The sequence below is a fragment of the Pempheris klunzingeri genome, chromosome 4 (assembly GCF_042242105.1).
Source record: "Pempheris klunzingeri isolate RE-2024b chromosome 4, fPemKlu1.hap1, whole genome shotgun sequence".
Lineage (NCBI taxonomy): Eukaryota > Metazoa > Chordata > Actinopteri > Acropomatiformes > Pempheridae > Pempheris > Pempheris klunzingeri.
Window position 1 is genome coordinate 30,204,003 of NC_092015.1, and position 10,925 is coordinate 30,214,927.

General features: G+C 48.5%; 1 protein-coding gene, 1 long non-coding RNA gene and 1 pseudogene across 2 annotated transcripts; 2 read left to right on the forward strand and 1 right to left on the reverse strand.

Moving 5' to 3' along the window:
• The first annotated feature begins 72 nt into the window (after nt 1-72).
• On the forward strand, nt 73-882 carry LOC139199587 (phospholipid scramblase 1 pseudogene; annotated as a pseudogene).
• Nucleotides 883-1,822: 940 nt separating this feature from the next.
• LOC139199862 (galectin-9-like) lies at nt 1,823-8,153 on the reverse strand. Its single transcript, XM_070829048.1, has 8 exons — nt 8,043-8,153; nt 6,347-6,435; nt 5,239-5,446; nt 4,700-4,819; nt 4,442-4,567; nt 3,496-3,584; nt 2,688-2,844; nt 1,823-2,237 (listed from the first exon to the last, which is right to left on the reverse strand). The coding sequence occupies exons 1-8, from the start codon at nt 8,076-8,078 to the stop codon at nt 2,091-2,093; spliced, it is 972 nt and encodes a 323-aa protein (XP_070685149.1). The 5' UTR covers nt 8,079-8,153; the 3' UTR covers nt 1,823-2,090.
• On the forward strand, nt 8,138-10,853 carry LOC139199863 (uncharacterized). Its single transcript, XR_011584156.1, has 3 exons — nt 8,138-8,327; nt 8,557-8,748; nt 10,210-10,853. It is a non-coding gene; the product is annotated as an uncharacterized lncRNA (long non-coding RNA).
• The last annotated feature ends 72 nt before the right edge of the window (nt 10,854-10,925 follow it).

Here is a 10,925-nt window from a genome sequence, read left to right on the forward strand (position 1 = left end):
AAGTGCTGAGCCGACATCATCTCCACCAAACATAGGACGCTCTTTGGCTCCTCCGTCAGGTAGACCCACCTCATGGCCTACTGGGGGGGTAGTGGACCCTCAGCCCAGGTTCCAGTGTACTATGTTGGGATGCAGCTTGGGCATAACACTGTGTATCCAGCCCCTGTGATCCACAGAGCAACAGCACCTCTGCCACCGCCGCCGCCTGGTCCACCCCCGGCCTGCCCACCTGGGCTGGAGTACCTGGGCCAGGTAGATCAGCTGCTGGTCCATCAGAGGGTGGAGGTGGCTGAGATGGTGCTGGGCTGGGAGACCAACAATGTGTACGCCGTCAGAAACAGCTTGGGGCAGCAGGTGTTTGTGGCCACAGAGGAAAATGACGTCTTCGCCATGCAGGCGTGCGGCCCCACCCGGCCCTTCACCATCCACCTCCATGATAACCTGGGACGGGAGGCGCTGACCCTGCGGCGGCCCCTGAGGTGCTCGCCGTGCTGCTTCCCGTGCTGCCTTCAGGAGCTGGAGGTGCAGAGCCCCCCTGGGAGCCCCGTGGGCTACGTGGAGCAGACCTGGCACCCCACCCTGCCCCGGTTCACCATCCTGGACGCTTCCAGGGAGCCCCGGCTGAGGATCAGGGGGCCCTGCTGCCCCTGCAGCTGCGTGTTGGATGTGGCCTTCCAAGTGACTTCAGTGGACGAGTCGGCAGTGGTGGGCCAGATCAGCAAGCAGTGGGGGGGTGTCATTCAGGAGGGCTTCACGGACGCAGACAATTTTAGGATCCAGTTTCCGATAAACATGGATGTGAGGATGAAGGCGGTGATGCTGGGGGCCTGCTTCCTCATCGACTTCATGTTCTTTGAGACCAAACCAAACTGCGACCAATAAACAGTTCAGACAAGGTTTCACTTACTGTCACAGACTGTGGCGGTGAAGCAGGCAGCAGCATGGCGGCATCGAAGTATCCAGCACGGGAGCAGGACAGAGTGCAGCATGTGGTGATGCTGCTCTGAGTCTGACAACTAAAACTAGATTTTATTTCATCGACGAGCCTCCACCACACCAAACAATTCCTCTGCTATAGTGTTTAACATTTTATACACAAGATGGCGATTTTAAAAGCAAAGAATTCATAAATATTTGTCTAAATTCATCTGATCTGTATTTGTGGACGCAGGTCAGACGTGGACAGCTGGACCTGAGGTGATAGATGCTCTTATGGAACCATCATGGTTATGTTTGCTTTACTTTAATCATTGTTACCAACTTTAACCACATCACTCTGTGAGTAAATGCGTCTAAAACAGGATATAATCACTGTAATGGTCCCTACAATGAACTAATGTGGGCTGAATCGTACTGACAACAGAACATTATGACCCCTGACAGTCTGGTATAGAAACCTCACCATTATAATGACCACTAGAGGATGTTTCTACCAGTTTGGTAAAGGAAAAGTGTGTTCTAATGCCCGTTACGTCATCAGACTGTCTAATATATTAATGAGAAAAATCCGCCCTGAAACGGTTTAATTTCAATCAGATTGAAGGCTGATCTGATCATTTATGTCACTGAACATAGTTAATCAGGTTATTACATTAAGCTCGTCTCCTTGCGGTGGATTTGTTGACAGATAAATAAAGTACAACATGCTTCCTTCTCATGCTTTCTGGAGGCGTTCATATGTGATGTATCCAGCCCGGTTAAAGTAGTTGAAGTAGTAGTACTAGTAGAGTGGTGGTAGTAGACGGTGGCTTGGAGGTTACTTTTCTGGGCTGGTATCTGATCAGGCTACAGCAGGAGAAGATTGACAACACTGTAACACATGTTATGGCTCCATGTTTTAATGTTTCAGAGAGCGATCACATAGTCTGCTGTGTAACAGACCATGTCCATGAGTCAGACACCAGTGGACCTGCAGGGACTCACATCTGAAACAGTGTTAAAAGCATAACAATGGCAGTGATCATCTGTGGTTTGAATATTCAGCAAGCACATAAACACATCCAGTAAATACTCAGAGCAATGACATAATGACTGCAGCGGTGTGGTCAGGGTGGGGGGAGGGGGGTCACCATGGCTCTGATCCTGGACATCTACACCATCACAGAGGTCAGACTGATGTCCCCACTGATCTCCAGGCTGGTGATGAGCTGGACGGGGGTGAATCGATGCTTAAAGGTGTGGGCCTGCATCCCGTTCACCACCACCCTGAAGGAGTGGCTCTCACAGCAGATGGTCAGCTGAAGGACAAGAGAGAGACGCTGTAAGACACATACAGAAAGAATGTCCACACCGCCAACAGGTCATCCGCACTGCCAACAGAATCTTCCAATGCCCGTCCGTCCTGATGTAAAATGATCTGTATCTGTATGTCTCCTTTCTAGTCATTTCGACCACTCAAAGTGCTTTTACATCACATCCTCATTCACACATCATTCATTCAGAAGGAATCTAAGTTGAAGGAGACTGTTCTTTCACACATATTCTGCTTCAGGACCAGGTTGGGGTTCATTGTCTTGCCCAAGGACACTTCGGCACTCATAGGTGGTACGACTGTGACATGTCAGAGATGCCTCACATATAGACATGCATGTTCACCATCATGGCTGAGACAGCGGGTCTACCCCGGTCCAGCTCAGGACATATGGGTCCAGACAAAAGGAGGGCCACCTGGTCAGAGTGTGTGGTACCGTGAAAGGCTGTCCGCGGTGGAAGGGCATCCCCCCACCGCGCTCTTCGGTGCCCCAGTGCTCCATCTGCTTGCCATTTCGGACCACGGCGTTCTCGTTGAAGCGCGGATTGTAATGCAGAGCGATGCCAGACTGGTGGCCGAGATTCACACAGAACCTGAGAGGGACACACAGGACGGGGGGGGGGGTAAAACATGAGCCTGGGGGGGATATCATATATGCTGTTAGTATATTGGTTGCTGTTCTCTCTCTCCCCGACAGAAAGCTGCCCACATCTGAGCCTGGTTCTGTTCGAGGTTTCTTACCGTTAAAGGGGAGTTCTTCCTGCCACTGATGCTGCTCATGTGGGGATTCTTGAATCCTTAATGTTGAATTCCTGAATCGTTGGATCTCTCTCTTAATTAAAGAGTTTGGTCTGAGCTGCTCTTTATGTAAAGCGTCTTGAGGTAACGCTGTTATGAACTGCCGCTATATAAATAAAGATTGATTGATTGATATCAAAAGACTGAACTGCATTATGGGAAGTGTAGGATCCAACCTTTTTAAAGCTTAACCCAAACTAGAGAATAGAAGTAAGGTTATTTCTACCTTTGCTGCTTTAGTCCCCCCCAACATCACTGAAGTGTGATTAGAAATCAGTGGAGTGGCCCTTTAAATGGGCAGTTATTACATGTGTGACAAACGTGCTGGACACATGTATGATGCTCTGTCTCTGTTGGCGTGTTCTGCATTGATGTTAGCATGTTCTTTGTGTACTGTTTTTCCTCAGTGTGGGGGTGTAAAGTGATGCTGTTTCAGACAGACAGACCTGGTGGCCATGGGGTGAACTGTCCCCTGGATGGTGATGGTCCTGCCAGGTCTCAGTCCACCACTGATGATGGTGCTGTAGGGGACAGCCTGGACAGACAGACAGACAGACAATCAGACACAGATCCTGTTTCAGTCTAACAGGTCGGTCATTCACAGACTGAATAACGATGATCAGTAATGATGCAAACTGCTGCTGGTTCGCCATCACTCCGCACACGGATACAGGTAATCAAAACACACCTGCTGTGACATCACTGGAGGGGCGTGGCCAGAGAGCCATGCAGCAGCGGTTTGCGATCCCATGATGGGGCCAGAAAAGACGTGGTGCTAGCTGTACCCGCCTCGTCTTGTTTCATTCAGGGCAAAGCAGGTGGAGGTGTTGTAGGTTTAAGTGTTGGGGCCTATGGAGTGTTGGGTGTACCCGTCTCCTTCGGTTTCTCACCTGGTGCAGCAGGTGCATATTTACCTTTTCTGTACCGCTGGCTCACCTGTGCAGGTCGCTACTTACCACAGCCTAGGGTGTTTGGAGGAATCAGGTGTGTGTCTGTGGGAATGTGACCTGCTGTCTGAGGTCTCGCCCGGACAGCGGACTGCTTTTTGTCTACTTTTATGGCCGAATGAACTGGGCTGGGGGCATCCTTCACTTTCATTAACTGTCTAAGATCAACAAACCGACAATCACACCTGTCCAGGGTTGATTGGTCAGCTGTGTGGTGGTCACACTGCTCTTTCTAACTCTCTGTTCATTGGAACCAGCATGTTGTGGGACACGCCAATGGAGAGTCAGCAGATGAACTCTGCGACATTAATAAAGGCTCACATGGCTGACTGGAGACAAAAATCAGACAGAAACGTGACAAATGAGCCCACAACATCCTCATGGCCTGAAGCCTGGATGGAGCTACGGGACTGTGGAGCAGCAGTCCAGCCTGTCTGGTACTCACAGGCGCTGCAGCAGGAAATCCAGGCTGCGACGGGAATGCGGCCTGAGGTGGGAATGCGGCCTGAGATAGGAATGCGGCCTGAGATGGGAATGCAGGACAGGAGGGGAAGGCAGGCTGAGCTGGGAACTGAAGAGAAGAGGAAAGCCTGTTAATTCCTGCTGTGGTCCTTAGAACTCGACCCACTAACTTATTTATGAGACTGTAACGGCAGCGCTGACCAACCGGACGGGACAAACTGGTCTTAGCTCTAATTCTCACCGGCAGGCTCTGGAAGGCAATGGAGGAAATCTCCACTTTCCCATCCACAGCGATGGTGTCCACCTGCTGGAACGGGATGCGATGTCTGTACTCCATGAAGTGGCTGCCATTGATGTTCAGCTGGAGAGAAAACATGGACCCACACTGGTGACTCATTCATGGCTTTGTGTGCACACAAATCATATCTTGTAGAGAAATCATTACTGTGGAAAAAAAAGGCTTTACAATCCATTTTTTGTCAATAATTCTACTCCATCCAGTTCCCTGGTTTTCTAGAAACAAATAACCCTTCAAGCCATCGGACTGGAGACCAATGAGAGAGCGCAGGCTAATGTGAGGGTTTTTTTGTTTGTTTGCTTAAATGAAACTATTCTTTACATTAAAGTAACTTGAAAGTAATTTAAAATTGAACGTGTGTGCAGGCAGAAGAAAACAGATGGGAGGTTAAAGTGACCACTGTGAGACACAACTGTGACTCCATAGAGAAACAGGTTCTGTAGATAACTTCAGGCTGTAACCGTGACCCCCCCCACACAGACCTGGTAGGAGTCACGGGAGACGGTGATGAAGAAGGTGAAGGTGGAGCCGACAGGAAACGGAGAGCTGTGCTTCCTGTCCTCTGCCCCCCAGCTGCCGTACTGCTTGGTGTTGGTGACCACGTAGGGGGGGAGGCTGTTGTAGCGCGGGTTAACGTGGAGGGCGATGTCGGCGTTGGGCCAGGAGCCACACTGCAGATTCACGTGGAACCTGGAGGACACCACAAGCCACCGGTTACTGGAGGACAGCCACATGTGATGGCTCTGACAACAGGCCGATTTGAAGCGACCTCTGTGTTGCCTGCTCATGTGCCGTGTTTAGTCACTTTTTACTCCAGTGAAGCTCTTTGTGACAGGTGCCAGGCCAAATAACCTTTATCACAATAACCATCCCCATGGCTGTAGCTTTGTGACTGTGAGAACTGTGAGATAATGGCCCAAATGTGGCTCAGTGACCTTTCTGGGCCTTGTGAATATAAGTGTTTGTGCTGTTCTGGTGGATAACGTGTCACCCTGAGGAGTTACTGGAGCCGAGTTTGGACCCCTGGTGCTGTTATTCACCAATTTAATCTTAGAACACTAACGCCGAGTGATCCCAGCTACATTATTTTTTATCATTCACACAGTTGTCACTTGTCAGAACTGTTGTTCTTCGGGCCACCCGTTCCTGGGACATGTGAGCCTTGTCCAGAGAAGGTACAGTCTCCATGCATCACTGACAACTGTGTGAATGATAAAAAATAATGGAGCTGGGAACCACAGTCGCGTGGGTGAAAAATCACCCAACATTGGTGTTCTAGGGTTAATAGCCCGTTAGTGAGAACGACAGCTGTTGTCACTAAATCTACTGATGTCTGTACAGCCCTGACGTCTGTGACACTGGGTTTACTGTAAACACAGAAACTACCTGGAACACGTGGAGCAGAGAACAGAAAACAGTCTACAGATGGAAGAAAAAAAAAGCAAAAATCTTTCAGTAACAAGGTTTGTTAATTTTGGGGGGTTCAGATGCTTCCTGGAACATCATATTTGCCACCAAATGTTGAGGCTGACAAATAAAGAGCAGCTGCCTGGCTAATGATGATGATGGTGATGAAGAGGGCAGTCTGACCTGTCGGCTCCAGGCAGGACTCGTCCATTGATGGTGATGGTCTTCCCCTCAGCCAGACCGCCGTGGATGGATCCAGTGAAGGGGATTTTCTGGGGAAAACAGAGACGATTACTACGCTGATTTAGATCTACAGTCAGAGACTGGGGGGAACACAATGTGTAAATATGTCAAGGCAAAGGCCAATTTATTTATACAGCACCAGTCAGACACGAGGCAATTCAAAGTGCTTTACAGGGACATAAAACACAATAAAAAAACAAGACACAGAAACTCTATGTTGCATGTAAAAGATAATAAAAGCACAAGAAAATAGTTCAAGCTTAAGAGAAGATGCATTAAAAGACAATAAAAGCATGTGGATAAATAGTTACCAATTAAAAGAAGTTATGTAGCTCTATTATTGGAAAGCCACTGTAAACAGTGATGCTTTAAGGCCTGATTTAAATGCCCTGACAGTTTTAGCAGAGCTCAGGTATTCAGGAAGCTTGTTCCACAGGTGAGGAGCAGAGAAACTAAAGGTTGCTTCACCTTGCTTGGTTCTGATTCTGGGAACGCTGAGCAGACCTGCACCAAATGGCCTAAGACCTCAGGGGTCCAAGACCATTTAGTGCTCTGTAGGCAAGTAATAGGATTTTAAAATCTATCCTTTGGCACAATGGAAGCCAGCGGAGGGATTTAAGAACCGGTGTTCTTGGCGTTAGTGAGGACAGTTGTCTAATTGATTTCTGGTGTTTCAGTTTCACCAGTGACCTTGTTAACAGCCCAGTGCCTCTGTGGTTGTCATAGCTACGACAGCTGTTGGAATCAAGAAATGGGACGGCAGCAGTGTTGCCAGGTGTACGATAATTTTGCCCTCTGTACGATGTACAATCAATAATCAAAAAAAAGGCCAAAAGTACGATAATTTGACAGTTTCGTGAACGTGTGGTTCCAATCAGCCTCGCTCAAATCTGCCATACAGTTTTTGTGAACTCTGAAGGCATCTCTTATCATGTGACATTTCCAACCAATCGTAATCGTGATGTTGGTCTCGGAATAACGAGCATGATTGGCTCAAAAAAGTTAATGATTTCGCTCATTAGTTCCCGCCTGTCATTTGTTTATGGGGGACACATTAGTGCAACACAACTAAATTGAACCTGCTGCGGTGCCGTGAATGATCCATTCCGTCCTGAAGTCACACAGCAGTGGATGAGGACGCTTTTAAACACATATAGAACCACTATATTTGACTATCGCGCAACAGTAAGCTTGTTATTTTAGTTATGACGGGTGGACGATAATTTACCCCAAAATACGATAATTTCGAGTCTGTGGTACGATAATGCTACATTTCCCAATTGGCAACACTGGGCGGCAGAAAGTGGAACAGGAAGGAAGAGGCTGCTCTTCCTGTTTTCAACGTTGTGATTACAGGAAGCACCGTTCAAAGCGGGAATGATGACACGTTTCCGCAAGCACTTCAAAGTGGAACCAGTTCAGCTCGTTTGGACGTGGTGGTTGAAATTGACATTAAGGAGGACGGCTCCGTGTCCCCTTTCCTGATTTCACCAGCCGTAACCACGACACCCCGGGAGGCTGTCGGTTGGCGGTCGCAGGTTAATTGGTTGACTCTCGTTACACTGAAACACCGGCAGCGTCCGGAGCACAGGGGGCGTCCGTGCAGGCCGGCCGACAGACAGACGGGGTGACTTACCGGGCTGTAAAACGGGGTCTGCTGGTTAAACGCCATGGCGGAGGCTGCAGGTCTGTCCTGGACCGATGAGAGGAGGCTTCTCACGAGTTTGTTCCATCAGTTTCGATTTCCCCTCAGTGGGCGGTGTTTGATAAGTTCAGCCCTGTCGGCCCACCCAGAGGAGACAAACAGACAGACAGACAGAACAAAGAGGCAGACAGGCCCTTGAGGGTCTCTGACACAGACCGGTGATGCTGAGGATGCTGCTGGCTGCTGTCTCACACCAGGGCTGGACACCGTCCTCAGGTCTCTCTCCGTCTCAGCTTCGTCCTCACCTGTGAACAGAAACTTTAAAGGACCATATCGCTGTTTCTGCATGCCTTAGCTCAGCGACCCCAGGTCCTGGGAGTCCGCTATCCTGCAGGTTTTATTTATTTCCTGCTCCGACACGCCTGACTCACACCGTCAGCTATCATACGGTCTAAACTCATCACATGTGCTATGAATCAGGTGTGAAGTGTTTTCTCATCAACAGAGAGGAGGTGTTCCTGAGTCCACCTGTGATGTGTGATTGATTGGTACAGGGCACCCCTGTCCTCCTGAGGATCTTACCTGGTGGCCTGTGGTGCAGGATGCTGTGCAGCAGTTCCTCGGGTCGACCCTGGTATCGTGTGTGTTAGTCCCACCGACTGTGGAGGTGTGACTGGTTAACCTGCTGGGTTATCTGGTAGGTCTCCATAACTGGCAGCTGGTTATGCTGAAGCTAATTTAAGCTCTAAATTGCTGTCCTACACCTGTCAGTACTTATTGAATGTACTTAGTTACCTTCCACAGCTGCTGAAGACACCATACCTCTGCGTTTTATATTTGTTTTAACTCCTGTTAACAGTAATTTGACTTTATTTGACCACAGAATAAAGTGACACAGACATTAAAGCTGCTGGAGTCACAGCAGACATGAGTGAATCATGTGATGGGACTTTACCTCCATCTGTGTACAGACTCTCTCTCTGACTGCAGTCAGCAAACAGATGTGAGCTGTTCACATCTGGTCCATGAAGGTAACACCTCCAACAGGTTACCTTTGAATAGGTAACTAAAGGAAGTAAAGAACAATAAATGCACAAATATACCAAAGTAACTACAAATAAGGCTTTAAAAGCTTGGTTCCCACATACTGGTTTCCACTGGTTAGAAATCATTCTGTATGTAAGTCCATGTTAAGCTGTTTTACACTGCACAGTTACTTTATAGATTCAGTGCAGAAGCACCTGTGGAGCCCATACATGTGAATCATTGTTAGAGAGGAAGCCACCCAGCAGGATTTAGTGAATGAGTTGTAACAGTGGGCTCAGCTCTCTGACGCTCTGTGAAGTATTTCTAAGTTGTAACTAAGATAATGTTTTTGGGAGTCATGGATGATAAACCACAGGACAACTTCTGGGTTGCCAGGTTGGGAGAGACACCTTTAGCTGCATAATTCTCTTTGTTAACTACAGTATGTGTCTGGCTTAATGTACATACACTCCTGCTCCTGGACTACAGTCAGCACACTAACAGCACACTGATGACCTGATGGCTCACTGGGAACTGAGTAAAACTTGTATGACTGAGACACCCGCAGACATCCTGTGCTTTGTTAAATATATTTTTGCATAGACCTATGTGACCGTTAGAGAGCAGGACTTTATCTTGCTTTTACAGGGAGGCTCTGTGTGATAGGCTGGGGACCAATAACGCCCTCTCCTCGGCCTGCCAGTACGGGAAGTTGGTGGTTTTATTGGAGAAGTTGAGTGATTAGTCATGTGCATCCTGATGTGGACTGACTGATTTTACTGTAAGTCACACGGCATGGTCACATGACTGCAGATAAAACACAGCCACAGAGTCAAAGGTAAAATGACATGGATTCAATATATGCCATTTAAAATCCACCATCCTCATGTTCTCAGTGTGCAGTGGTTGGACAGGAGGACATGAGGTCAGGAGGTCAGGTGGGCATGAAGACAGGAGGTCAGGTGGGCATGAAGACAGGAGGTCAGGTGGGCATGAAGACAGGAGGTCAGGTGGGCATGAAGACAGGAGGTCAGGTGGACAGTGGACCTTGTTTCTGTGTTTGTATTTCTGCTGCTGTCCACTCTGCTCTGTGGACACAGACATCCACTAAACTGTTCTGTTTGTCTTCCAGTTCCCCTCAGAGACCAGGACCACCATCCACAGACAGACGGTCCAAAAGGGTAGAAAAGTCCAAGAATCAGACAAACTGTGAGAAAACAAGTCCCAGAGTTCAGAGGACAGATGACAGCTAACAGAGTACAGATGATGGGGCAGTAAACAGCAGGCATGGAGCCCACAATGACAGCGGGGAGGGGGGCAGGAAGTGAGGCTGCAACACCCACTGAGCTGTAGGCAGGAAACAAAGCCAGGTGTTCAGAGACGCTGAGACACTCTGTCGACTCTCACTTCCTGCTGGTTTATCAGCTCCAACCCATCGCTCTCACATCACAGTCATGTGACCCGACCACTGTCACACATAGAGCAGCCTTAAACCTGTTCTCTCTGAGCGTCCTACGTTCCTGCAGAACACCAACATGGCAGCAGGACCACTGTGAGCAGATCAGCATGCTGATGTATAAGTACCAGAGTCCTGACTGTCCAGCGGGGCTGTGGACTGCTTTCAGTTCATCAGAACAAAGGTGTGATGACTGCAGCTCCTGCTCTGAAATCCTAAAATCATCATGTGTCATCTTCTGGATGGATTTACTTCAAATGTTGGTATTAACCTGTTTATTTCCTGCTGTGAGTCTAAGAAATTAAATTCTGAACTTTGTCTTGACTGAGTCACACTGTCACTTAAACCTAGTCCTGACCTAAACTGTCCTGGTGTTGGTGGGTCTGCGTTGT